The sequence below is a fragment of the Herpailurus yagouaroundi genome, unplaced genomic scaffold (genome assembly GCF_014898765.1).
Source record: "Herpailurus yagouaroundi ecotype Mexico unplaced genomic scaffold, PumYag 142, whole genome shotgun sequence".
Taxonomy (NCBI): Eukaryota; Metazoa; Chordata; class Mammalia; order Carnivora; family Felidae; genus Herpailurus; species Herpailurus yagouaroundi.
Window position 1 is genome coordinate 27809021 of NW_024412397.1, and position 25815 is coordinate 27834835.

The 25815-nt window shown below is 53.5% G+C and overlaps 1 protein-coding gene across 4 annotated transcripts in view; it reads left to right on the forward strand.

Moving 5' to 3' along the window:
* The window catches only part of ST8SIA5 (ST8 alpha-N-acetyl-neuraminide alpha-2,8-sialyltransferase 5), an 81295-nt gene that overhangs the window by 39147 nt on the left and 16333 nt on the right, over positions 1-25815 (forward strand). For 3 of the 4 annotated variants that reach the window (XM_040478914.1, XM_040478917.1, XM_040478913.1), the window contains exons 3-4: positions 635-742; positions 14975-15067. In XM_040478914.1, coding sequence (XP_040334848.1) covers positions 635-742; positions 14975-15067 — 201 coding nt within the window. The remainder of the gene's footprint in view (positions 1-634; positions 743-14974; positions 15068-25815) is intronic. The other variant, XM_040478915.1, reaches the window with a different exon arrangement.

The following is a 25815-nucleotide window of genomic DNA, read 5'->3' on the forward strand; positions in this document are numbered from 1 at the left end:
TTGAGTTGTGCACGGGGAAGAGATGCGCTCCTCATAAACGGGGCTCCACTCTCTCAGGTCTGAGGGAGTTAGTTACCCATCTGCTTTCATCTTGCGCGGTGCTGCGGCTGGCCTCTCCTGTCACCTCTCCATGCTCGCGGCCTTGTTTGTTCCTTTGCTATCATTTCAGTCAGGGTTGGGCAGGCAGCGGAAATAACCAGGTGTGTTGACCAGGAGAGCCAGACTTCATTAAGAGCTTTGCAGCGTGCCTGACCCCCGAGGACGGCAGAGTGCTGGCAGGCGGGAGCTCTTCTGGTAGAAGTCTCTAGAAGGTGGGGGTGGAGGGACGCACCACACAGGAGGTAGGAGAGCTCTATGACCTTGACCTCGCCAAGGCTCAGTTTCCCTGTGTATCCAGCACGTAACCTCAGCTCTGCAGGCAGAGGTGAAAGGGGGTGGGGGGGGCTCGGATGTAAGTGAGCAGAGCTGTGGTTTGTTACCGTCAGTCATCCTCGTGGGTAGACGTCACCTCTGTCTCCAGCGAGTGCGTGGTCAAGGCGATGTGTCACTTGGTACAACAGAAAGTGGCTCTGTGGTAGATGGGTTTAACCCGGCATGTGGGCCTTGAGTACCGACTGCCTCGTTTTCTTGCCAGAAGCCTCCAGTTTGGTTGGCAGAGTGGCGACCAGCTGGCCAATTGGACGGGGCTCTTTAATGTCACGGACGACCCAGCAGTGCAGAGCGGCAGTGACTCCAGCTCCAGGTACAGACCCCCGGCGAGTGACCAGGGAGGGGGGAAGCCCATCCTGAGGTGACCTCGTAGCCCCTGCCCCATGCTCCGCCCCAGAGCTACCCTCAGGGAAGAAGCAGGCCCGAAGCTTACTGCCTTTTGGCATCGGCCTTGTCTCCTTTGCCGTGAGGGGTGAGGGCTAGACCCAACCACAAGGTAGGGACCCACTGGCCCCTCTCTGACTGGAGCTGGAAGGGGTGCGGAGTCTGGGTCTTGAGCTTTCATTTGAGGTGGGGGCTTCGGCTCCGTCCCTCCCACAAGGATTTCGAATGTCGGCCTGCAAGTGTGAGCAGGTGTGTGGGTGGCCTCAGGGCTGGGTGTTGGGCGTGGGTTCGGGTCCTCTGACATCCCACTGGGCAGGCGTTTCCTACTGTGCCCCCAGGCGGGGCTGACCTTGACTGGGGAAGAGCCATTCTCATCAAGATGGTGCTGACATTTGACATTCATACGGTCACATGGATATTTCTACTTGCTCTGCTGCCGTGTTTGGAGTTCAATCAGTAATGAAGGGCACTCTGTATGTTCCGGAGTTCAGTGTTTGTTGAATCCTCAGGTGGGGCACGCTCATTGCAGGGAAGGCGTCACGGGGAATTCTTCCAGACTGGCAGAACTCTCTCTGCTCAGAGCTGGGTGTGGCTGGAACCCGCCAGCTAAGGGTTTCCAGGGGCCAATTAAGTCGTTTGGTCCCTTCATTTTTGCATTTCTAAGTGCGTGCTAACTCTCAGGTCTGTTTCCCTGGAAAGAGGCCTGAGTTTTGTTGTTGTTCATTTTGACATCAGAACATTAAATGGACCCCACAGAGGAGAAGTAGTGTGTTTTTCAGGGACAACCCCCCCCCTCCCCCAATATGTGTGATTTTGTTCAATGCTCTGAAAAAGTAAAAAAGTGGTGCCAGTGTCAGAAAAACATCAGTCGGGGCAGTGTCCACAGACAGGCCTTAGGACGTGGGGTAGCCTCGGGGACCTGGTCTTATCCTGGCCTTTACGAGTACGGTTCTTTCCATATATGAGTGGCAGGAGCCCTGGCCGGCTGCTGGGCCCCTGGGCTGTCACCCGGTGAGAGCAGGGAGTCCAGACTTGCCCCTTCCAAGCACTGAGCCCCCAGTGTTGGTCCTTCCATTTCCTTTGGTGACTTGCTCGCCTGGATGGCGGGCGGTCTAGGTGTCCACCTTCCTGGGAAGGACTCTGAAGAACCCCCTGGGAGAGGTTTGGCTAGAAGGTGCTAATGAACTGAGCTAGATGGCACAGGCATTTCCGGGGGGAGGGGAGACTCCAGCAAGAGTTCTGTTTCCTCCTTTTCCGGCTGCTAACAGCCTTTCTCTCTCCTCCTTTCTCTGCATTTTGTTGCTAATTTCTCTGCCTCCCTGCCCCACCTCCTCTCCCCTCCCTTTCTTCCTGCCACACTTTCTTGGTCCCCATTTCCTGCTTCCCTCCCACCTCCTTTCTTAACTACTCCCCCTCCCAGTGACCCAGGCCAGCCTCCCCTCCCCTTTCACCCAGGATCCCCCAGGGTCAGGGTCACTGCTGGCCTCTTCCATTTGGCTTTGGAACTAAGACGCCCTTTGTTCCACATCCTCCCCAGCTAGCTGAGTTGATTTCCTCCTGGAGGGCTGCCATTTGACCCAGAGCCCCCTTGGTCATGGAATAAATGTGATGACCACACATCCCAACTTCTTCTGGGACAATCCCAGGGTCAGATCCCAATTTCTGGTTGACCCCGCAAGGTAGCTACTACGTATGTGAGAAACCACAATACGTACAGTTCCCATGTGTCGGAAATAATGGTTAATGTAATTAGAACTGGACTATACGTTGGAGCTTCTGCCCTTCTGCCGTCCTTAAAATTGGTAGGACAGCTCTGGGCAGGAGATTTGCAGGGCTTGGGGAGGGAGCTCACGCTGCTGTGGAAAGTGCTCTTCCGGGTGAAAACACCGCAGTGAACAGCCCTCCACGCATGGAACGTGTGCTGTGCCTCGTGGTATTATTCACCTAGTGAGTAATTCAGTGCGTATGCCATATTTTGCTCGCTATAGTTGTGTGGTGTGTCGGAGTGTGGTGAAGTGTGTTATTTATTATTAACACGGTTGGAAGGGAAAGTCAGGAGTTACCATATATAACCAGAGGACAAGAAGAGGCAAAAAAAAAAAAAAAAAAAAGCGAATGACTCATAAATTGTATATTCAACCAGGAGCCCAGGAGAAGTAGCAGGTCCAAGCGATCGGTCTGGAAAGCTCCAAATAAGACCACACAGAAAACCCAGGCCAGATAGAGCTCCTAATGGCTGCGGTCAAGTGTTGTCCAAGGAGAAGACCGGGGAAGGCCAGGCCGAATTGGAAAGTGTGTGAGTCGTAAAATATACATCGACATATAGCTTTATTAATTCAAGTGCAGGTCTAAAAGTGTCCAATAGGAGTCCTTAGGGGAACTGCTTTAGGGAGCCGATAGGGATAATTTTTAATCAGCAAATGCTGCTATGTAAGTGGGGTGCTTTGAACAAGCAGGAAGATCTTAGAAGACAGTTCTCATCACGTTCCAGTTACGTGTTTATGTTTCTGTCTCCCTCACTAGACAGTGATTGTGCTTCTCCACCTCTGAATTCTCAGCAGCCAGTGTGTAAGTAGAAGGGGCTCAGTAAACGTTAGTTGAATTACGAAATGAATTAAGCAGGCACGTAGTCAAGGCTATTGGTAAAAAAGCACACTTAGATGTCAGTGTGGCCGAATTCTCCCTTAGAGATCTATTCCTTTGAATCAGTCTGTCTCTGGTACTGGCTTTGAAAATTAATCCCCAGAGGGGCCGCACTTTGAATCACAAACTCGTTCACAGTGTGGAATGATCGGAGAAGAGCAGGTGGTAGGGAAGTCTGGGCATTCTGGGCAGCCGGGTGGGGAAAGGGAGGCTGTGGGAGGGGGAGCAGGCGGCTAAGAAGTAGAGAAGGCAGTGAAGGCAGGTTGTGTACTTGTGCAGTAACTGACTGAGAAGCCCTCCCAAACACCTCCCACAGAGCATCGTGGCAATTGTGGGACGCGGATGAGGGAGAGCTCTTGTCCTCCATGGCCAGCTCAGTGCTTTGAGCCACCTCGCCCTGCCCAGCCGCCTGCCCTCCCCGTGACCGCCCAGAGGGCCGGGGAGGCAGCAGCGCCCTTGGCGGTCACGGTCCTGCAGGGTGGGCAGTTTCGCTTCCACGGCCTCCGCGTGTCCCAGGGAAAGGACCCGGTCAGAGGGGCCGAGGGCCGCTGGGGCAGGAGTCAGTCCTACAGGTGCTGACTGTCAGCCAGGCCTGTGGCCGCAGCATTAAAGGGCTTGGCTCAGCTGCTGCCAGCTGGACCCCAGCCCCACATCAATTCCTTATCATCCTGCCAGTATCCACCTCCCACCCCACCTCCTCCTTGAAGCTTTCCTGGATAGCCTCTCTATATTGTATAAGAAGTATCTGCACAGAGGAATGCTTCTATCATTTCACGCCAGAGAACTCTCCAGCAAGTGCACGTACACAGTTCTGTGTTTGTTCAGGTATCCCCCAAATCCCAAGAACGGTGCGTGCATCTCCAGGGCCCTCCAGACCCTCCAGCTTCAGACACAGCCCACAGGCGCCCTGACTGGCCGGCCTCATCCGCCCGTCTCCCAGAGTCTGCACCGCCCTGGCCCTCCTGGTCTGGGTGATACGGCAAGAGCCGGTGTCAAAGACGATTCCAGGAACTTTTCCCTCTGATGTCTAGAGCAGAGCTGGCCCCAGGCCACTGCCCATCCAAGCTGCCCGTTCCTGGGACAGCATTCTTCCTGTGCTGCTGGGCTTCCAGGTTGGGGTGCAGGGGACCTCCCAAGTGGTGGAGGGGGGGGGGAGGGTAGCACCAGCCACGGGATGAAAGAGCAAAAGCCCCCAAACTGACGCGACGAGAGACTCTGTTCCGCAGAAGAGCAAGCCGGCTGAGTGCCCAGGGCCTGGGCCAGAGCCCTTCGCTCTGGGGTGAGGTCTGTGTGCGTGTCCAGCACGGCCTCTGCAGTCCAGGGTTTGGGGTTGTCATTTTTCAGAGCTGGCATTCAATTTCGCATTGTGTTATGCTGTATTCGGCTATTCCCCAATTGTTTCAAGACAGTGTGTAATCAGGTACTACATTTGCGTGGCACGGATGGTGGGTGTGCCAAGAGCTCAGTGTGGAAGTCAGAGGTGCTTCCGTGGGGGGCAGAGTCGGGCTTGGATCCTGACAGGCGATGCCCACGGGCAAGTGCTCTGGGGCCTGACGGGGTGCCCGGCGCTGTGCCGGGCGCCTGCCCCCCATCCTGCATTTCATCCCCCTCTCCCTTGTTTGAGGCGGGTACTGTCATTGCCCTCATTTTACAGGTGAGGAAACCGAGGCCCTGCAAGTGATGGGGGATGGAGCTGGTCACACCATGTGCCGTGTGACTCCAGACTCCCCGGACTGACAGCCCGTGCTAGACGGAGGGATTGTTCTTTCTGGACTGTGGACAGGTCAACCCGGGTAGGGTCGGGTGTTCGGGTACCTCTCTAGGGTCTCTCAGCCGCCCCCCTCCCCGCCATCTCTTTGCCGCCTTTTATCCTCTGTGTCTTTCCCCCACCCCCTTTGTGGTTAGTGCTTTCTTGACTGTTACCCCTGACAAATGCTTCCTTCTACCTGCTCCTGGAGGCTCCACATTTCAAAGAGGAGCCCTTGGGGGCAAGATTAGCCCGAGGGAGGGGCGCCTGGGTGGCTCAGTCGGTTAAGCGTCCGACTTCGGCTCAGGTCATGATCTCGCCATCCGTGGGTTCGAGCCCCGCATCGGGCTCTGTGCTGACAGCTCAGAGCCCGGAACCTGTTTCAGATTCTGTGTCTCCCTCTTTTCTCTGATCCTCCCCTGTTCATGCTCTCTCTCTCTCTCTGTCTCTAAAATAAATAAACATTAAAAAAAAAAAATTTAAGGTTAGCCCGAGGGAAAGAATGTTCGTGCACTACGCCTTACACACCTGACTCGTGAGTGCAGTCTGGTTTAGCATCAGCCTTTCCGGTCAATTTTTAAGGCTGTGAGAAAGGACAAAAAAATAAATAAAAAGACGGCCGGAGTTCTCTCAGGCTCCATCCAGCTGGGAAGAATTTGGGGAATCAGGTTTAGCAGAATGTTCTGGGCTGGGTGCTGGAAGAGCAAAACAAAGATGGTGCAGCTTTCGCATCTCCTCCCACGTACCTGACGTGGACCTCTGGTGGACAACAGGCAGGAGGCTGTCTGTGGAGGCCAGGTCGTTGGCGTCCTGGGACTCATCAAGTGGTGGTGTCCCGTGTGGTAAAGTCCCCCTGGCCCTCGAGCTTTGTGGCCCTTGGTTGAGTCTGAATGGAGTCTCCTGGGCAAATGACCACTTGGGTGCATGGGTCTGTGCCCCAGTTCCCTCATCCGTTGAACTGTCACCTTGTTCAGGCACTAGTGGTGGGGTCCCCCAAGAGGACCTTCTGGGTAGATCTGGGCCCCAGCTTCATCCTGACTCATGGCTGAGTATGAGGACTTTCTCTCTGAGCCTTGGTGTCCAGATCAGATGATCGAAGGTGCCTGCCAGGGCCTCCCCCAGGTCTGCTCCCAGAATGGCAAGTAAAAGGGGAGTGGGGTCAGGCTGGAGGACCAAGCATGCACCCGTGATCAGCAGTTTAGGGGGCGCCCGGATAGGAAGGCGCCCGAGGCCGTCCCAGTTTCGCACTCCACGTAGCCATGCACACGGCCGGCACCTGCTAGGTTGATGGCCTTAAAGACTGTGCTGGGGCGGGGGTGATGGGGCGATGGGGCTCACAGAGACTGTCCTCCCGCGCAGGCCTCCTTGTACAGATGTAAACCTTCCCCCCCCCACCCTCCACCGGGGCTCCTACAGAGCACTCGGGTCTCTTCCTTCTTCCTCTGGCGGGTCCCTCACACGCAACTGACTGTCCCTCCCAGTTCTGCAGGCTGGTTGTTTGAGATCAGGAGGAGAGCACAGTTCAGGGTCAGTTGCGAGCCCACCCTGCCTTGCACACCGTCATCTTCTTGCTGTGCCCTCGCCTGGTGGGAAGAGGGTGAGAGAGCTCTGTAGGGTCCCTTTTATAAAGGCACTGATGCCATGCGTGAGAGCTGCGCCCTCATGACCTAATGGCCCTCCAGTGACCCCGCCTCCTAATGCCATCACATTGGGGGGTTAGGTTTCAGCACGTGAGTTTGGGGGGGGACACACACCTTCAGCCCGTGGCACTCACTCTGCTCGTCACGCAGACTCCCGCGGTGACCGTGTCCAGCACCTCCCACTTCCGTCCTCACCTCAAGCCATGCCAGTGGGGCGTCTGCCTCCCGGCTCCCCTGAATCTGCGCCGGTCAAGGTCACTGATGACCGTCTGGTTGCTAGGGCAGCAAGACCTCATCCATCCTCCTCTTCCTTGGCCTCCATTAGCTCTGGACAGAGCCGACCCTTCTGTCCTGGAAATGTTCTCTGCTCTTGACTTCTGTGGCATTGGGTGTTCTGGGTTTTCCTTGTTCCCACAGACTTCCCTTCTCAGTCTCCTTCCGTGGCCCCTTCTCCCCTGCCACCATCTGAATGTCGGAGCTGACTGCACGCGCCCCTCTGTGCTCTGCCCTCCTCTGAGATCTCACTTCGTCCTTTGTGCCTTGACTCTGGAACATGTATCTCTAACCCTGGCCTCTGCACTGCACTGCTGACTGCCTACTTACGATGTCCTCCCGAATGTCTGAGAGTCCCAGCAGCCTTACCGTGGCCCGGGGGCTTCTGACTTCCGCCCACGCTGTTTATCTTCATCGTTCCCTCCTCTCGAAATGGCTCTGTGATGCAACCAGTTGTCCAAGCGAAACTCCTAGGAGTTACCGTTGATTTCTCTCTTTCTTTGTCGCTGCGTAGATCTTGTCATCAGCTTATCCTTAACCCATTTCCTGCTCTGTCGCCTTCTCCCACGTCTTAGCTGCCACTCTGTGCAATCCCCCTCTTCTCAGGCGGCAACAGTCCCGTCTGTCTGCTGTCGCTTTACAGTCCGTCCTCCCTGCAGCGGCCAGAGGGAACTTTTCCATCAGACCGTGCGATCCCTCTGCTTCAACGCCCGGCTGTATTGAGGGGCCCACAGGCCCAGCCTGACCTGGTGCCGCTCGCCTCTCCGGCCTCACGTCCTCTGCCTGTCCACCCCACCGCCCCCACTGCCCTGTCCCTGCAGCCCGCTGGCTTTTTCCATCCTCGGGGTGTTTGTGTTTATTCGCCCTTCCCTGTCTGCAATGCTCTTCCTGCGCTCCTGCTGAGGGCTCCATTTCTGTTTGTTCAGAGAGGCCTTCCTTGACCTCCTACCAGCCTTCCAGGGACCCTCCAGCCCCCTATCCTGTTTTACTTTTATAGAGCTCATTACTACTTGGCACTATGTTGCATTAATATTTCATTTGTCTCCTCTCGTGGAAGTCCAGGAGGGCGGGGGGCGGGGATTGTATCTGGCTTGGTCGTCAGTGCATCCTGGCCTGAAACTGTGCCTGGCGTGTAGCAATGGATCAGTAAATCTTCGGTGAGTGAAGAGGAGAAGAGCCATCCATCGAGGGGAGCTGCACAAAGTCCAGTTTACTAAGGGCTGAGCTGGGGAGCGTGCCGGGGGCTGTAGGCACGTTCGAGGCAGAACACAGAAGGCTGCCAGGAAGCTGGCCTCTGATGTGCAAGCAGGTAGCAAGCAGCACAGAAGACACAGTGAGGAAAGAGCGTTCTCGACAGAGACAACCCTCCAGTGGGAAAAGAGGACCGATTCACGCCCCTGGTGCCGGGAGGGAGAGAAGGACCCCGAAGGGAGCAGAGGTGGCCAGCTGGGGTGGGGAGGGGAGGGGAAGTACGAGGAGGCCAGTAGGTCTCAGCGTTTAGCTTGGGCCCCCCCGGCATGGTGGTGAGGCGCAGAGGGGCAGTAGGGGGGTGTCCGGGTGGAAGGCCGACCATGCTCGTTTAGACACGTGGAGGTGTGCCGGGTGATGGGGCCGGATTTTAGAGGGGAGCTTTCCAGGGCTCCTTGGTGCAGTGCAGAAAGTAAGGCTCCCGCGCGTGCACTCTTGCGTGGACTGTCGGCACACTGGGTGTGGGGCCCTGCAGACCCACAGGGCGGGGGCGGGGGGGTGGAAAGGAGGAGTGGCAACAGGCTTTTGCCCCTGACCCCCCAGCCCCCACCGCATGCCAGGAGCGACCCTCCAGGGAAGCTCGCGCCGACAGTGGATGGATCACGGGACTATCGAGGGTTGTATTCAGAACATCAGGCTTTCTTAGCTCTCCGTTCTGATCCTTCAACCCCCTCTGCAGATTCCCACGGATAAATGAGGAAATGGTGGCCCAGGGAGAGCCAGCGTCCAGCCAGGGGGCCGAGTCAGGTCTCTCTACCACCCGGGGAGGGGGGAGTGTCTCCTCTGGGCAGCTGTGACCTGCAGTTGACAGCCCAGCTCTTCTTGGTTCTCTCTGCACCTATTTGAGAAGACGCCGCAGCCCTCTGAATTGTCAGGCTGCAGTTTCCAGACTCTGGTTTCTGTGCGTTTGCTCTGACGGGTAGCGCGCTGTCTCGAGATGGCAGCTGTTCTGGCCCCGAAATAGCACGGAGCTCACTGAAGGGGACGGGGTTGCTCGCCGAGAAATCCCCCCCACCCCCCCATAACCGTGGCTTGTCAGAATCAGGGAGAGGGAGTACACTGCAGTCAGTGAAGAACATAGGTTCTGGGCTCCTGAAAGCCTGAGGTCCCCTTTCCAGCACCCCCATTTATGAGCTGAGTGACTTTGGGCAAGTTGCTTTTCCACTTACAGTCTGAATCTTGGGTATAAAAATGGGGAAACGATGCCTGTCCTCGTAGGGCTGTCGGGAGAATGAAACAAGACAAAGTTAAAGAGTCTAGCCTCAGACTGCCGCATACAGTTGTGCAGGATGGGCACTGCACAAAGAACCCAGCTAAGGGGTCAGGCAGGGTTGACATCCAGCTCACTCTCACTTGATAAATCATGTGACTGGCATGTGGCTTAATTCATCTGGAGAAAGAGGTACTTTTTCCTAATTTGCACAGAGGTGCCATACCCTCACTGTATTCCTACCCAGCGTGGAATACATAAACCACTCTGTGGTCCTCTGAAACTCTGTACCAGGTTTGAGAAGAGTGCGGGGGTTCAGATTGCTGAGCTGGGGCCGCTTCCCTGCTCTGGGCTGGTGGAGGCTCTTGAAGGACATAGAGACCTCCTTGGGCTCCTGTCCTCTTGAATACCATCAGCACCCGGGGACGAGGGGCAGTGTTAGATAGAAAGCTGAAGGCGTGCACCTTATCTTGTTCCAGCCAGGTGCTTGCTGCGTCTCAAGTTCTGGGACCTCCAAGAAAGACCCCACAGTCTAGGGTGCCTGCGTGGCTCAGTCGGTTAAGCATCCGTCTTCGGCTTAGGTCATGATCTCGTGGTTTGTGAGTTTGAGCCCCCACATCAGGCTCTGTGCTGGTGGTGCAGAGTCTGCTTGGGATTCTCTCTCTCTCTCTGTGTCTCTCTGTGTCTCTGTCTCTCTCTCTGCCCCATCCCTACTTGTGCTCTCTCACTCTCAAAATAAATAAATAAGCTTGAAAAAAAAAAAAAAAAGACCCCATGGTCCTGATGAAGCTCCTGAGAGGGTTCAGACCAACAGGAGGGCCCTATGAGGGGCAGGCTCATGGACAAAGGCTGGCAGGGATGCATGAGGGCCCCCGGCCACGCTGACAAGAGGCCTCCTCAGCCTGCAGAACTGGAGCCCGCATCTGGGTAGGAGGATGGAAACTAACACGCAGGACTGCCGTGGTCACCTCTGAGTTTGTCTTCTCCCTTAGCAGAGGCCATCACCTGCTGGCTGGGCAGCCTGGGCTGCCTGGCCCTTCCCCCCCCCCCCCCCCATGGTCCCTGAGGGCACAGAGGAGGGGGCAGGATGGAGGCAGCTTGGCGCCCGCCCCGGACTTGACTGCCGGAAGCCAAGTGGCATCTGAGATGAGCTGGTCTGAGCAGCCGTGACTATTTATACCCGTGAGGTGCCGAATGCGATGCCGGGGCCCCTCCCTCTGCGCCGGGCAGAGATCGGCTTTCGAGAATTGGACAAAGAGACAGCGACTGACTCACCCTGAGAGGCCAGGGAGTCCAGAAAGTTGGAGAGACTGCTTCTTTCAGACTTCTGGCAGTTTGACGGGAAGCTTGAACTGTTTCGTGGGAGATCTAGGACTTAAATAAAGGGGCATCTATTAGTGCTTTCCAATAGCGAAAGAGTCATAACCCCATTACAGAAAACTTACAAAAGTACAGAGAAGTGTTTTAACAGTCATTCACAATCCCATTATTCAAAGAAGCCGCCCATCAGTGCTTTGGTAGGGCCCTTCCCTGCGGCCTGTCCATTCACAGATGTATATACCGTTCTTTCGGGAGATCACAGTGCTGTAGCTTGTGTTTCCCGTTCAGCATCATCCTGGGAGCGTCTTCCCACGTCATTACACAAGGAGACGGAAGCCTCACTTGTGACGTCCGCATCAAAGTCTGTGTCCCCGCCAGACAGGGATTACCGTGCTTTTTCCAGAACGCAGTCCTTGGGTGTCCCGTCAGAAGCGGAGTCCGGAGGGGGGGCTCTCGGCAGCGGTTGTTATGATCTTGCTTCCTCGAGTGTTAGCTTTAGAGACGGAGACGAAGCAGCGCAGCTCAAAACAGCAAAGCCGGGTAGGATGGAGACAGGAACAGGGCCATTGGCTCCGTCTTCAGACAGGACACCTGGGGCTGTAGACCCCGGTGTGGGGCGCTTTTGACAACTTGGCTGAAGCATCACGTGGGGTGTTTTCGGGGTAGCTGGGGTTCGGTATCGTCACGTATGGCAAGACTCCACGGAAGTGGGAGTCAATGCCACGAAGGAGGAAGACTTTATACTCACAGATCCGTAGTCACAGGAGGCACGTCGCACCGTAAAGGCCACATAGGGGGCCACCAGGGCTGGTCAGGAGGCAGAGAGGGTGAGAGGGGAAAGTGGGCAAGAGCCTTCACAGGGGTTTCTGGGGAAGAAACAGCTGAGTCAGGGGCACAGGGATTGGTGGACTCTGGGGCCTAAGGGCTGTCCCTAGCTGTGTGGTACCTGGTCCTGGGATGATAAGGGCAGGGGGAAAGAGGCCCTGAATGTGAGAGGAGTGGTGGTGGCGGGTTATGAGCTCTGGATTGGGTTGTTTGCGTAGGAAACGTGCGCTCACGGGAGGTTACCGTCTGGAGGGATTGGCTAGCCCCAGGGTCAACAAGGCCCCGGATGTTAAAGCATCCGAAACACATATAGCTTCTGCACGGAGTCTGCCGCAGAGTTGGGTGATCAGGGACAGTCCCATGTCCGGGCAGAACACGGCATGGGCTTTATGCGCAGGGTGGCAGGGGAGAGGTTTACCAGTAGCAGCGGAAGGAGGACGCCAGCCGGTCCAGATGGCGGAGAAGCTTCCTGAGGTTCGTCGTGCCTGACTCAGCTCTGCCATCAGCCAGCTGAGGTCCAGAAGCAAGTCGCTGACTCTCTGGCCACTCCTGTCCTTTGATGGCAGGAGAAAGGAGAAAGAACGGAACAAATGTTTCTTGGGCTCTTGCTGCGTGCCAGCTACTGTGCCGGGGCTTTCCGTGAAATTCTCATCGCTATCTTACCTCAGCCCTGTCACACGTGCACTGCCCCTTTCTCGTGTGTGGATTTTACAGATGAGGAAACTAAGGCTCACAAAAGCGATGGGCCTAGGGTGGCTTGGGCCGGGGGGCGGGGGGGTGGCAGAGAAAGGACGTGACCCCGTTCTGAAGGCCTGTCCACCTAATAGCCACCAGACACGAGGCGCGAGACCATTTGGAGTCACGGCACTGCCTGGTTCCCTGGATGGGTGAGGCTGGGGGTTCAGGAGAGCAGGAGACCGAGTGGAGGCTGGCAGAGGTAAGGCAGGGATGGCCTCATGGAGGCGGCGGAGGGGCTGGCTGATCTTCGCGAGCTTCTTCCTCGTGTCGGTGGATCATTCATCCACAAACTGTGTCTCACTCTGGCTTGGTTAGCGAGTGGGAAACACTGAGGGAAACTTGGGATCATATTGTCGTGCTGGCTGGGGCCTTGGCTACCACCTAGTTTAAACCGATTGTTTTCAGGAGGAGAAAGAAGAGGCTCAGAGAGGGGAAGCGATTTACCGAAGTCACACAGCTGGGTTTAGAGGCATGTCCACGATGTGTCTGTAAGACCCCCAACCCCCTGAGAGCTCTGGGCTAAGTCTCCCCCGAAATAACCCCTGCACCATTTGAATCTGGAGCTTTTCTTAGCAGCAGCCTGAGACCACGGCTTCAGGTGACCCAGTGGATTCCAGAGGACCTAGTGGCCCTGGCTCTGGTTGCAAACAGTGATCTCCGTGGTAAGATGCCACACCTCACTTACTGTTGTGTGACTGGAAAATGACGTGAGTTACAGCCAAGGTCGCAGGCTTTTCTGGTGGCCTCATGCTGACCCCTTGTTCTTAATTGCAGATAACAGAGCCCATTTAGCTAGTGAAAACAGAAAGGGATTTATTTAGGGCACGGCTAGCTCGGAATCTTTGGGAAAGCTGAAGAAAGACCGAAGGCTGAGCCTCCCCGAACTGCACCGTCAAACGGGGCCACCGTGAAAGCTGCTGCCCCTGATGTAATCAAGAAGGTGCTGCTAAGCCTGCAGTTTCCAAGAGCCGTGCCCTGTGCCCTTCCGCCACACTCTGCACCCGCAAAACAATGCCTGGAGCCTTGTCATTGTTCACCTCTAACCCAGCTCTGAGTCAGTCTCGTGCAAATGCTTCTGATTGGTTGAACCTAGATTCTATCCAAACCCTAGCTGCAAGGGAGTCTGGGAAATGTAGATTTTAGCTTTCTGGCCTGTAGTGCAAAAGGTACAGAGGTAGCAAAGACAGAAGTCGGACGCTCAACCGACTGAGCCACCCAGGCGCCCCTGCCCCTGCCCAACCCCTTCTGAGCAACCTCCAGAGAGAGGCCACTCCAGAGAGAGAGAGGCCACGAGGAGAGGCCCCGACCTGCCTCTGGCCGAGCCCAGCAGTGAACTGCTGTGTTTCGTCTGCAGGAACCCTCCCCCCACCCAGGCCCTCTTCCTGCCCTGGGCTGGTGAAACTTCAGGTGCGAGGAGGGTGTTTTAAAGGTCTCCTCACCCGGTGGCTGCGGGAGGCCACAGGGCCCTTTTCAGGGGCCACCAGCTGTCCTCGGTGGAGCGTGGACAAGAGCAGCCTCAAGTCAACGTGTCGGTTCATGCCCCAGCTTTGCCACCTACCATCTGTGCGACTCTGGGCCAGCGAGTAAACCCCCGGGGCTTCTTCGGGATGCTTGCGATGGTCAGTTGCCTCGTAGGCTGGTTCTAAAGATGAAAAGGGAGCGCATCCAGGGCAAGCGTGTGGCCCGAGGAAAGGGCTCGGCAGGCGCTGGCTGAAATTGGCGTTATTCTGCGTAGAGCTGCGGAAGGGATCCCGAGGTGGCTCTGGCTGGGGGAGCCAGCCAGCCGGTGTTGGAAAGGGCGTGTGCCCCTCTGCGGTGGGACCCAGCCCGAGCCTGACCCTGCCCTACCGCTGGTGTGCCCTGGAGCTCTATCTGTTTAGCCTCAGTGTTCTCAGCTGCCAAATGGGGAGAAAGAAACGTCAGTCTCACCCAGTCACGGTGTGAGCATGAGAGTCAAGGGGGCTAATGAGTGTAGCAAAAGCAGAAGATCTTGGCCATGTTTGAGGCTGTCCCTGTGTGGCACTTGCCCAAGGGGAGGAGAAAGGGGCAGGAAAGGGCAGGACTGGTTGAAAGTCTGGGTCTCACTGCCCAGACTCCCAGCACTGCCTCCGGCAGGGACCGATCACAGGAAGCTGGAGAAGGACACGGTACTCAGAGCGTCGCCCCGGCCCGGGCCCCCCCCCCCCCCCCGCTTCCCTTCTCCTTTGCAGCCACTAGTTTGGAACCCAGCCTGCTTCAGAATGCCATGATTTGCCACGATGAGTTCATGCCTCGTAAAGGCTTACACTCCTGGGATAGCGGGGTGCTCTGAGTAGTCAACCACCCGGCGATCAAGCCAGAGCGCCCCTGGGGTCCTGGTGCCCCCTCCCACTAGGTCATCTGCTGGGGTGGCATTGATGTGCTGTATGTATTTGACCGGGTAATAGACCCACCCCCACCCCCCACGAGAACCCCACAGTCCCCCAAAGGTCTGGCCGGCTTCTCTGCATAGTAACCTCTGTCCCTGTTGGTTCCCAGGTACTTTGAGTTTTACGAGGGCCCGTTTGAGTATAACTCCACAAGATGCCTGGAGCTGAGACACGAAATCTTGGAAGTGAAGGTGCTGTCCATGTGAGTGTGGCCGGGGTGGGTGGTGGGTGACGGTGCACGTGGGATGGGGCAGGACCAGGGGGCAGGGTGGGGCACGGGCCGAAGGAGACAGGAAGGTGGCTGATCTCAGCAGAGCAAGAATTAGGTCCCCCTGCCCCCCCCCCCCCCCCCCAGGGCCTCTGGCATTTGGAGAGCAGGGATAATTGCATTTAATGAAAAAAAGGCCAGGTTTGCAAGTCCCCAGGACTCTGGGGATTCAGTCCCTGTCTCAGTTTCCAGTCTCCGTGATATCATCGCCGGGCTCCTCTTGTACAGAAACCGAAGAGGGCACAGGAGCATCTCACCTGAAATCCAGTACTCCGAGCGGAGGCTTTAAGCATGGCCCTTTGCTATTGCCTTTTAAAAATTTTATATTGATTGATTACATTTCTTACCAAATGTTGGTGTTGGAGTGATACAACATTCAAGTAGTCCAAAAAGGTACACAGTGAAGATTCCCCTGCTCAGAGCCCCCCGTTTCTTGTCAAAGGCGACCAGCGTGTCCTTGTGCGTCTTCCCAGAGAGTCTGCGTAAACCAGCCTCGCGCATGGATCTTTTTCTTTTTTCGCTTTTTGCACACATCGCGGAAGAACTGTACTTTCTGCTTCGCGCTCAACAATACTCTTTTATAAGCCACGGGAGGAGAAGTGCATCCTGTGCGGAACATTTCAGCGCGTGTGCTCACCCCCTCCTCTCCCACACGGGACCACCATGAGTCCGTCGTCCCCCCTGAGAGGGACTTTGTTGTGTGAATCACGATACTTAATTTCTTAAAAATTTTTTTTTAACGTTTATTTATTTTGGGGACAGAGAGAGACAGAGCATGAACGGGGGAGGGGCAGAGAGAGAGGGAGACACAGAATCGGGAGCAGGCTCCAGGCTCTGAGCCATCAGCCCAGAGCCCGACGCGGGGCTCGAACTCACGCACCGCGAGATCGTGACCTGAGCTGAAGTCGGACGCTTAACCGACTGAGCCACCCAGGCGCCCCACGACACTTAATTTCAAATAAAATTCCTATGTGTTTGAAAACGGTTCTAGCTGGGTGTGGAAGGAATATGGTTTATTCGGGGTCAGGTGGTGTTGGATGCTCTTGTGGACTCGTGGGCCCCTGCTGTGATCGCTGGGACCACTGTCCATGGCCCACGGGCAGGAGCCACGGCTCCTTTAGCTATTTGACATGATTTCCATGTGGTGTGGAAATCAGCTCAGAGCATGGTCCCCGGGGTCTGGCAGGCCTGGGATCTTACGAGCTCTGCATCTTTATACAAATTACTTAACCTCTCTGAGCCTTTTCTTACCTATAGAAATTGGGACACTATTACCTAGCTTTGAAGGGTTTACATAAAGACTAGATGAAATAACATGTGAGAGCAGAGAGCCCACATCCATAGTAGCACACAGAGGTGCTCGATAAACAAATAAATGTGTCTCCCTCCCTTTTCTTTCCTTTTTGGAGCCACCACCAGCAGCGGCAGCTTTTCTGGGCTGTCATTCAGAATCCTTAAGCTTAGTAGCTGCAGGAAAGCTCCAAGAAATCCAGCTGGGAATAGCTGCGTTGTTTCTGGTCCCTTTGCAAACCAAGGGTCTACATAACCCTCTCTAGAGGTCAACGTGTGAGGCAGCTCAGCCTCCCATCAACACCACCCAGCCCTCGGCTGCACACGCACCGTGGTCTCTGCCCTCGTGGAGCTCACAGCCTGGCAGGGAAGCAGACATTAATAACTACCCTAGAGAGACAAGGGGATGGCAGGGAGCTTGACCTGGGCTCGGGTGGGGAGGGGGTTGTCAGGCAAAGCTTCTCTGAGGAAGGGATGCCGGTGCTCCCATCGGACGAGCAATAGGAATTAAGTAGGCCAGGAAGGTTCCAGACTGAGGTTCCAGTCTGTGCAAAGGCCCCTGTGCCAGGAGGAAGCCCGCTGTGTCCCAGGCTCTGAAGGGGAGCTTGAATACCAGTGTGAGAGGGGGACCCGGAAGCCATGTGGCTGGAGGGGCAGATGGGGGCCCGACCTTGTGAGGTCTAGCAGTGTGGTCTGGGATCCAGATTCTATCATCATCTGAGGGCCGTGGGAACCCGTGAGAAAGCTTTAAGCAAGTGGCAGTGCAAGTGCATGTGATGTGCTTGGTTGAGGACTTGGGATTTAGTGGCAAACGTGGCCACCAGGACCTCAGGCGCGAGCCAAATTCATCAGCTCCTAAGCAGAGATCCTTTGTCTTTTCCCAGAATTCAAAGATCTCAGGCCCTTAACCGTGTCATTCTGGAAAGCCAGAGCGCACCTGTTGACAACATTCCTTAGTGTTTTCAAATGCAAATAATTACTTTTTAAATTACACAACGCAGATAGTCTCTTCATGGTTACTTCGTGGTCTAGACTCGGAGATCTGAGAGACCCATGAGTTGGTCATCCTTCTACATAACTTCCTGTTCCACAGGCCAGGGGCCTAAACAACGGAACTTCATACGCCACAGTTCTGGAGGCTAGAGGTCTGAGAGCGGGGTGCCGACAGGGACGGCTTCTTCGGAGCCCTCTCTCCTTGCCTTGCAGATGGCTGCCTTCTTCGTCTTCACACGGGCTTCCTCCTGTCCCTCCTGTCTGTGTCCTAGTTTCCTCTTCTAATGAGGACGTCAGTCATATTGGATTAGGACCCACCCTAATGACCTCATTTTAGCTTAACTACCTCTGTAAAGACCTTGTCTCCCAAGACTCACATTCTGAGGCCTCAGGGGTTAGGATTTCAACATATGAGTTTTGAGGGAACGATGATTCAGCCCATAACAGTCTCTGTTGCAGCTTCCATTCGGGGACGAAAGTCAAAATGACCCAGGCCCTACACCACAAACATGGTGGGGTGGGAGGGAGGGACCTCGCGCTTCCGTGATCTGTGCAGACCTTTGTCCCATGTCATGGATGCGAGTTCGGTGCTCCGCATGTTTAGCTCAAGCTCTCATCCCTGCCCTCGGGCGCCCTCTCTGGTCTCCTGAGCTGAGCAGCCATCCGAGCTGGTGACCCCTGGGCCTCGTACTACCCCATTTCTTCCAGGGCCCTGGATCCCTGTGGTACCGGGCTCTGAGAGGAGAGGCAAGACAGAGGCTCTTTGCGGGGCATCGGCTTGAGGCTGGTGGGACGGTTGGGAGCAGCGAGCCTGCTGTCTGCCAGCCTGGCTCTGCGAGCCTCAGTGGGCTCTCCAGGGCTGAAATCAGAGAGCCCAGAGGCCGGCCTCTGATTCGGATGGTTCTGGCATCACCAGGGCACCCGTGGGCTTTACTGTGCTCTGGCCCAGAGCCATGAGCGGTGCTCGCAGCGGAGACTCTGAGTCATTGGGGAAAGGTTAAATCGCCATCTGTGAACGGAGGGGGGCTGGACGGATGGGCCGCGAGGCCCTTTCGGCGTAAGAATGTCAGCTGGCGTTCTGAGGAGACAGGGAGGGGTGTGAGTCATCTGGGAATGATTCCGATCCAGAATTGCTCGGAACGCTGGTAGAAACCAGTCAGCCGGAAAATTCCCACATGGAAAAGGCCTCGGTCCCTGACAATGTCAGACGCAAGAGGAATTACTCCATGGCCATTTATCATGAAACGCATTGTCACGAGGGCTTGTACAAGTTATTTGTTTGCATGTGATCGTTCTAGAGTCTCTTTATTTTAGTTTGGTTTAGTTTTTAATTTTATTTATTTATTTAGAGGTTCTTTATTTTTAAGCCAGATGGGGGTGGTACCTGGGACGTCTCCCTGGGGCCTCTCATGCCACTCCTCCTCCATCTTTCTGGGGCGGGCAACCTTGCGCTGAACCCGGGAAGGGAGGCTGGGAGCAAGGGTTCTCCAAGGGCTGAGAGGCCCTTTGGCGCCCAGACCTCTCTGGGTCCCCCGAGCGAGCGTGACCCTGCACGGGCTTAGGACGTGTTTGTTACACGAATGAGCGGATTGGGCACGTGTATACCCGAGAACTGGGTGGAAACGGGAGGCCATCAAGAAAAGGGGGAGAAAGAAGAAGGAGAACAGAGATGGCCCTTATCACCTAGTCATTACCCTCATGGAAAATCAAGTAGGATACAAAAGCTGGTGATAATAAAAAGCCAGGTCCCTGCTGCATACCTTCTTCCACCCACCCTGTTCCTTTGACTCTTGGCTGTTTCTTCCTGTAATTACTTCCACACCGATTGGTAATATGCACCTGCTGTTATTTCTTGACCCACCGACCTACCAAGTTTGCACAGCGTGCACTCGCCTCCTGCCTCAGTGGGTGAGGATTCGGCCCCCTTACACCCCCCCCTTCACCCCCCCTCCCCTCTCTTCTGGGTTGAGAGATATTGCTATTTTCAGTTCTTCTGTCTATAGATTGCCCGAGGAACCTGTTTCTTGTTCTACCAAATACTGGCAGTGTCTCTTGATCCCGTACTTTGTGAGATGAGGCTATTAAAATTATCCCCTTATTTTGGTTCCAGCCTCTGGCTCCAGTCACCCACGGGTTTACCTTTAAAAGGTCAAGGCTGATAACATTTACATTCGGTTTGTACCCATAATGAGTCGTTTCGGGGTTTTCTCGATAGGTTGACTCTAAAATTTCAAGATCAGAAAATAGTGATTCTGCTTCCTTCCTTGTACACTCCCCTTCGCCCTTTTTCCTGGAGCTTCTTGTCATTTTTTCCCTCTTGAACTCTTTGTCTCTTTTATGCCCTATTTTGGTTTTTAGCTTGCCTCTCCCATCAGCCAGGCCTTCCCCTCAGCTTTTCCCTTCATCGTCTTGCTCCAGCATGGACAGGCTACTCTCTTGGTGGGTCACACGCGATTGTCCTGGGAACTTCCCTCCTCTGCCTCCTTGGGTTGGATTCACTTTTGCTTAGAACCCATAGCTGCTGCTTGTTTACTCCTTCATTTTGCTTCCCACTCATCTTCTGGTAATCTCCCAAAAAATGATGCATCAGGGGTAAGGGTTTTGAGTTCTTTGAGTTCTGTGTCTCAATGACCTAATTCTACCTTTATACCCGATTGCTGGTTGGACGGGGTTGGTGTTTTAGGGGCGAGTCGTTTTCCTGCAGAATGCCGACGGCTCTCCCCATCACCTTTGGGCATCCTGGGCTAGAGGAATGTGTTGCTAGTCATTCCTTTGGAGGTGACCCGTTTTCTTTTCTCTGGAGTGTTTCCGGAGCCTGTGGTTCTGAAATGTCCCAGTGGTGTCCTTCGGGATAGACACCTGTGGGGACCTCTTAATTTGGGGCTCATGTCCAAACTCTTAAATGTTCTTTTGGATTTTTAAAAATATTTCCTTCTCTCTATTCTTCTCTACTTCCTTTTTTTTTCTAGTCCCTCTAAGAGTTGTACAGTGGACCTTCTGCATCGCTCATATGATCTCAGCTTTTCTGTCCCTGCCCATTGTTTCCACTTTCTGAGACGAGTCCTTGACTTCATCTTCCAGCTCTTTGAGCAAACTTGTCTCCCCAAGAGCTCCTTCTTTGTTCTGAGTGCAGTCTATTCCTGTCTTTAAGGATGCCGTGTCTTCTAGACTATCTCTGGAGACACTAAGTAGAATATTTTAAAGTCGTGTTTTGTTCCTCCAGCATTTTTCTCTTTGTATATTTTTTTAAGGGAGGGGGAGAGTCACTGAGGGGGTAGGGGGCGGAGAGAGAGAGAGAGAGAGAGAGAGAGAGAGAGAGAGAGAGAAAGTCCAGCAGCCTCCATGCTCAATGTGGAGCCTGCCATGGGGCTTGATCCCATGACCCTGGGATCTTGATCTGAGCTGAAATCAAGAGTTGGATGCTCAACAGATTGAGCCACCCAGGTGCCCCCTCTTTGAATATTTTAACTAATGGTTTGTCTTCTGTTTCCATCCAGTTGACCAGGTGATTCTAGGTTATCTATTCATATTTAAATTTAGAACAATAAAAAGCTGATAGAAACTGACAGCAGGCTTTCCTTAAGAGTTGTTGTTGGAGGGGCGCCTGGGTGGCTCAGTCTCCCTTTGAGCGCGTCCCACTCTTGATTTTGGCTCAGGTCATGATCTCACGGTTCGTGGGATCGAGCCCTGCGGCAGGCTCTGCTTTGACAGCACAGAACCTGCTTGGGACTCTCTCTCTCTCTCTCTCTCTGTCTCTCTGCTCTTCCACTGCTCTCTCTTTCTCTCTCTCAAAATAAATAAACTTAAAAAAATTAAATAATAAAAGAAGAGTCACTTTCGGAGAGGCTGCTCCTTTTGCTGCTAGAATGTCCAGATCTTTTCCCTGGGAGTGACCGCTTTTGGTCTTTTGTTTAGGGACTGACTGACAGTCTGGTTCAATCCCTCCCCTCCCTTTGCTGGACACTAAATATTTGGCTGCTCTGGGGGTGGCTTCGATGGTTCCAGATACAGACTTACAAATGATGCTCATTTCAGCACCATGCCCCTTCCCCACCCTCCACCCCTCTTTAAAATATCCCATGTTGGGGCGCCTGGGTGGCGCAGTCGGTTAAGCGTCCGACTTCAGCCAGGTCACGATCTCCCGGTCCGGGAGTTCGAGCCCCACATCGGGCTCTGGGCTGGTGGCTCAGAGCCTGGAGCCTGTTTCCGATTCTGTGTCTCCCTCTCTCTCTCTGCCCCTCCCCCGTTCATGCTCTGTCTCTCTCTGTCCCAAAAATAAATAAACGTTGAAAAAAAAAATATCCCATGAGGTTGGACTCTGTCTCTGGGCTGTGTCACCCCTCCTAATGTCCCCCCTCCTCCTGCTACACACTTGTCAAATCTCTCTTCCATTGGACTCCCCCCATCCTGGTCATTCTATTCATCTGGAATATTAGTGGTATCTTGGGAGAAAGGAGATAAGAGCCTGTGATCAACCCCTCATCTTTAAAGTCAAGATGATCTCTGCTTTGGTAAAGCAGTTTATAAAATATCGTTATGTATATTATCTCATTTGATCTTTCTGACAACCCTTGAGGTTAGCAGGGCAGAGATCGCTGTATCTGTCTTACAGATAAAGCACCTGAGTCTCAGAGAGATTAAATGACTTGTGTCAGGTCACACTGCAAGTCGGGGCAGAGCCAGGATTCAAGGTTGGGTGTTCAGGCCCCAGCCTTGGTCCAGCGTGTGACAGGCATTGGAGGCACATAGAATGGGGCCCAGACACTGGTAACAGTTGGAACTGGGACCCTGGCCTCAGTCTTGCCAGGGCTGTGTTTCTAGAAGGTGTTTGGGACATTGGCCATGTAGGGCACTGCTCTAAGGGCCTGGAGGTTGCAGGGTGCAGGGGAGAGAAGCAGTGGGTGAGCCAGGGTGGGGCTGTGTAATGGCACCCTCGTCTGATGTCACATTAGCCTGAGATGTGACGGTTGCTGTGGGAGCTTTGGAAAAACCAGAAGGAAGGCATCAGGATGGAAGGCTGGGTTCCTTCCAGCTCCTTAAAGCTACCAAGTAAGTTCCCAGCCTTGTGCCTTTGCACTCACTTTTCTCTTTGCCTGGAATACTCCTTCCCCCAGATAATTTGCATGGCTCACTCCTGATCATATCAGTTCTGTGTGCAAAGTTCGCCTCTTTGGGGAAGGCTTCCCTGACCAACCCTTCTGAAGCGGTCCCTTGTTGGTTCCTTGGCCTTGCTTCATTTTTCTTCATGGCTCTATCCGCTGTTTCCTTTTTCTTAGGGGGCGAAAGAACACTTCACATGAGATCTACCCTGTCAACAAATGCTTAAGTGTTTAATACGGTGTTGTTAAATGTAGGCACTAAGCTGTACAGCAGATCTCTAGAACTTAGGCATCTTAAATAACTGAAACTTTATATACATCGAACAGCAAGCAGCTCACCATGTCCCCTTCCCAAAGTCCCTGGCAACCACCGTTCTCTTCTCTGTTTCCATGAGATTGACTATTTTAGATAAATCATGAGCAGAATCATGCTGTATATATCCTCTGTGACTGGCTTCTTTCACTTAGCATAACGTCCTCCAGATTCATCCAGCTTGTCACATGTGACAGATTCCCTTCTTGTAAAAGGCTGAGTAGTATTCCATTGTACGTCTATAACACATGTTCTTTATCTGGTCACTCGTCAGTGGACATTTAGATTGTTTGTCTTGGTTACGTTGACTAAGGCTGCAGTGGACATGGGACTATATGTAGTTCTTTTAGATCCTGATGGCCATTCCTTTGGATATATACCCAGAAGTGGGACTGCTGGGTCACGTGGTTGTTCTTTTTGTAATTTTTCGAGGCACCTCCGTATCATTTGCCGTGCTGTCTGCACCGTGTTACCTTCCCGCCAACACCGTGCGAGGGCTCCTTTTTCTCCACATCCTCGCCAACACTTGCAATCTTTTGTTTTTATTTTTTTGTTTTTTTTTAAAAACATGTTCATTTATTTTTGAGAGAGAGAGAGAGCGAGAGCAGGTGTGAGGGTGTGTGTGAGCCAGGGAGGGGCAGAGAGAGAGAGGGAGACAGAGGATCTGAAGCAGGCTCTGTGCTAACAGCAAGAAGGAACCTGAGGCGGGGCTCGAACTCACGAATCACAAGATCATGACTTGAGCCGCAGTCAGACGCTTAACCAACTGAGCCACCCAGACACCCCTTTTGTTTTTTTGATATTAGCCATCCTAACAGGTATGAGATGCTATCTCTTTGCAGTTTTGATTTTCATTTCCCTGATATTTAGTGATGTTGAGCACTTTTTCATATGTCTGTTGGCCATTTGTATGTTTTCTTTGGAGAAATGTCTTTTCAATTCTTGTGCCCATTAAAAATTGTTTTTTAATGTTTTATTTATTTTTGAGGCAGAGAGAGACAGAGCATGAGTGGGGGAGGGGCAGAGAGAGAGAGAGATACAGAATCTCAAGCAGGCTCCAGGCTCTGAGCTGTTAGCACAGAGCCTGATGCAGGGCTCGAACCCATGAACCGTGAGATCATGACCTGAGTTGAAGTTAGATGCTTAACCAACTGAGCCAGCCAGGCACCCCATCTTAGGCCCATTTTAAAATCAGGTTATTTGGAGGTGCCTGGGTGGCTCAGTCAGTTAAGCGTCTGACTCTTTTTTGTTTTTAATTTTTTTTTTTTTTAACATTTATTCATTTTTGAGAGACAGGGTGCGAACAGGGAGAGAGAGCGTGAGAGAGAGAGGGAGACACAGAATCTGAAGCAGGCTCCAGGCTCCTAGCTGTTAGCACAGAACCTGAAGTGGGGCTCAAACCCACGAATAGTGAGACCATGACCTGAGCCAAAATCGGACACTCAACTGACTGAGCCACCCAGGCGCCCCAAGCGTCTGACTTTTTTTTTTAAATTTTTATTTTTTATCATTTATTTATTTTTGAGACAGAGAGAGACAGGGCATGAATGGCGGAGGGTCAGAGAGAGGGAGACACAGAATCTGAAACAGGCTCCAGGCTCTGAGCTGTCAGCACAGCTGACAGTGTGTCGAACTCACGGACAGCGAGATCATGACCTTAGCCCAAGTCGGCCGCTTAACCGACTGAGCCACCCAGGCGCCCCAAGCGTCTGACTCTTGACTTTGGCTCAGGTCATGGTCTCACGGTCATTGGCTCAGGTCATGGTCTCACGGTCATGGGATTGAACCCTGCATTGGGCTCTGCACTGAGCGTGGAGGCTTCTTGGGATTCTCTCTCTCTCTCTCTCTCTCTCTCTCTCTCTCTCCCTCTGCCCCTCTCCTGCTCGTGCACTCTCCCTGAAAATAAATACACATTGAAAAATAAATAAATAAAATCAGGTTATTTGGCCTTTTGCTATCGAGTTGTAAGAGTTCCTTATGTGTTTTGGATGTTAACCCCTCATCAGATAAATGGCCTGCAAATAGTTTCTCCTGTTCTCTGTGTTGACTTTGTACTCTGTTGTGGTCCTTCGCTGTACAGAAGCTTTTTAGTTGGACATAGTCCCACTTCTCTATTTTTGCTTTCATCGCTTGTGCTTTTGTTGTCATATGCATATGTACCTGTTTTCCACTTGCCTCCTTCCTGCTATTTAAGCTCCGTGGAAGCAGACAGTTGTTTTGTTCACTGCTGTATCCCCAGTTCCCGCTACAGAGAAGAGTTCAATAAATAATTATAGACTCTCTTGGAACTCAGACTTCTTGGTTCATTCACCAGTTTATTAATACGCTCAACACATATTTACCGCACGCCGGCCGTGTGCCTTCGCCCTGGATTTATGGTGTGAACTCAGGCGTGATCCCCTGCCCCTCCCGTTACTTACTATCTTGTGGGAAGGATCAGGAGTGAGTAGGGATGGGTTATGGGTTTCACAAAAGGGGAAAAGTCCAGGAGGCTGTGAGCGAGCAGAGTCTAGGCAGTGCAGTTTAACCATAACGATAGCTTACATCTACCAGGTACTTTCCGTGTGGACTTCCTATGCTTAGGCCTTTATTGCATCACCTTATTTAATACTTTTCACAGATCTGGGACAGTGAGTGATAATCTATTATTATGCCCATTATATAGATGAGACTCAGAGAGGTCGAATAACCTGCCCGAGGTCCCATAGTTAGGGGGAATATGAACTCTGAGGCCCAGCTCCTCTTCTGAGTGCAAAATCCACATACTTTGTCGCTATTCTGTATTTCTCGTGTACTCACCGCTCCCCCATCACCCCTCCCCGTACCAGTCATGTATGTGTTCCTTCTGTGGGTGAGGCTTGCCCTGTTTGGGAACAACCCTTTCCCCTCCATTTCAACACAGGGGATCTTGGGGCGCCTGGGTGGCTCAGTCGCTTAAGCGGCCGACTTCAGCTCAAGTCATGACCTCGCGGTCCATGAGTTCGAGC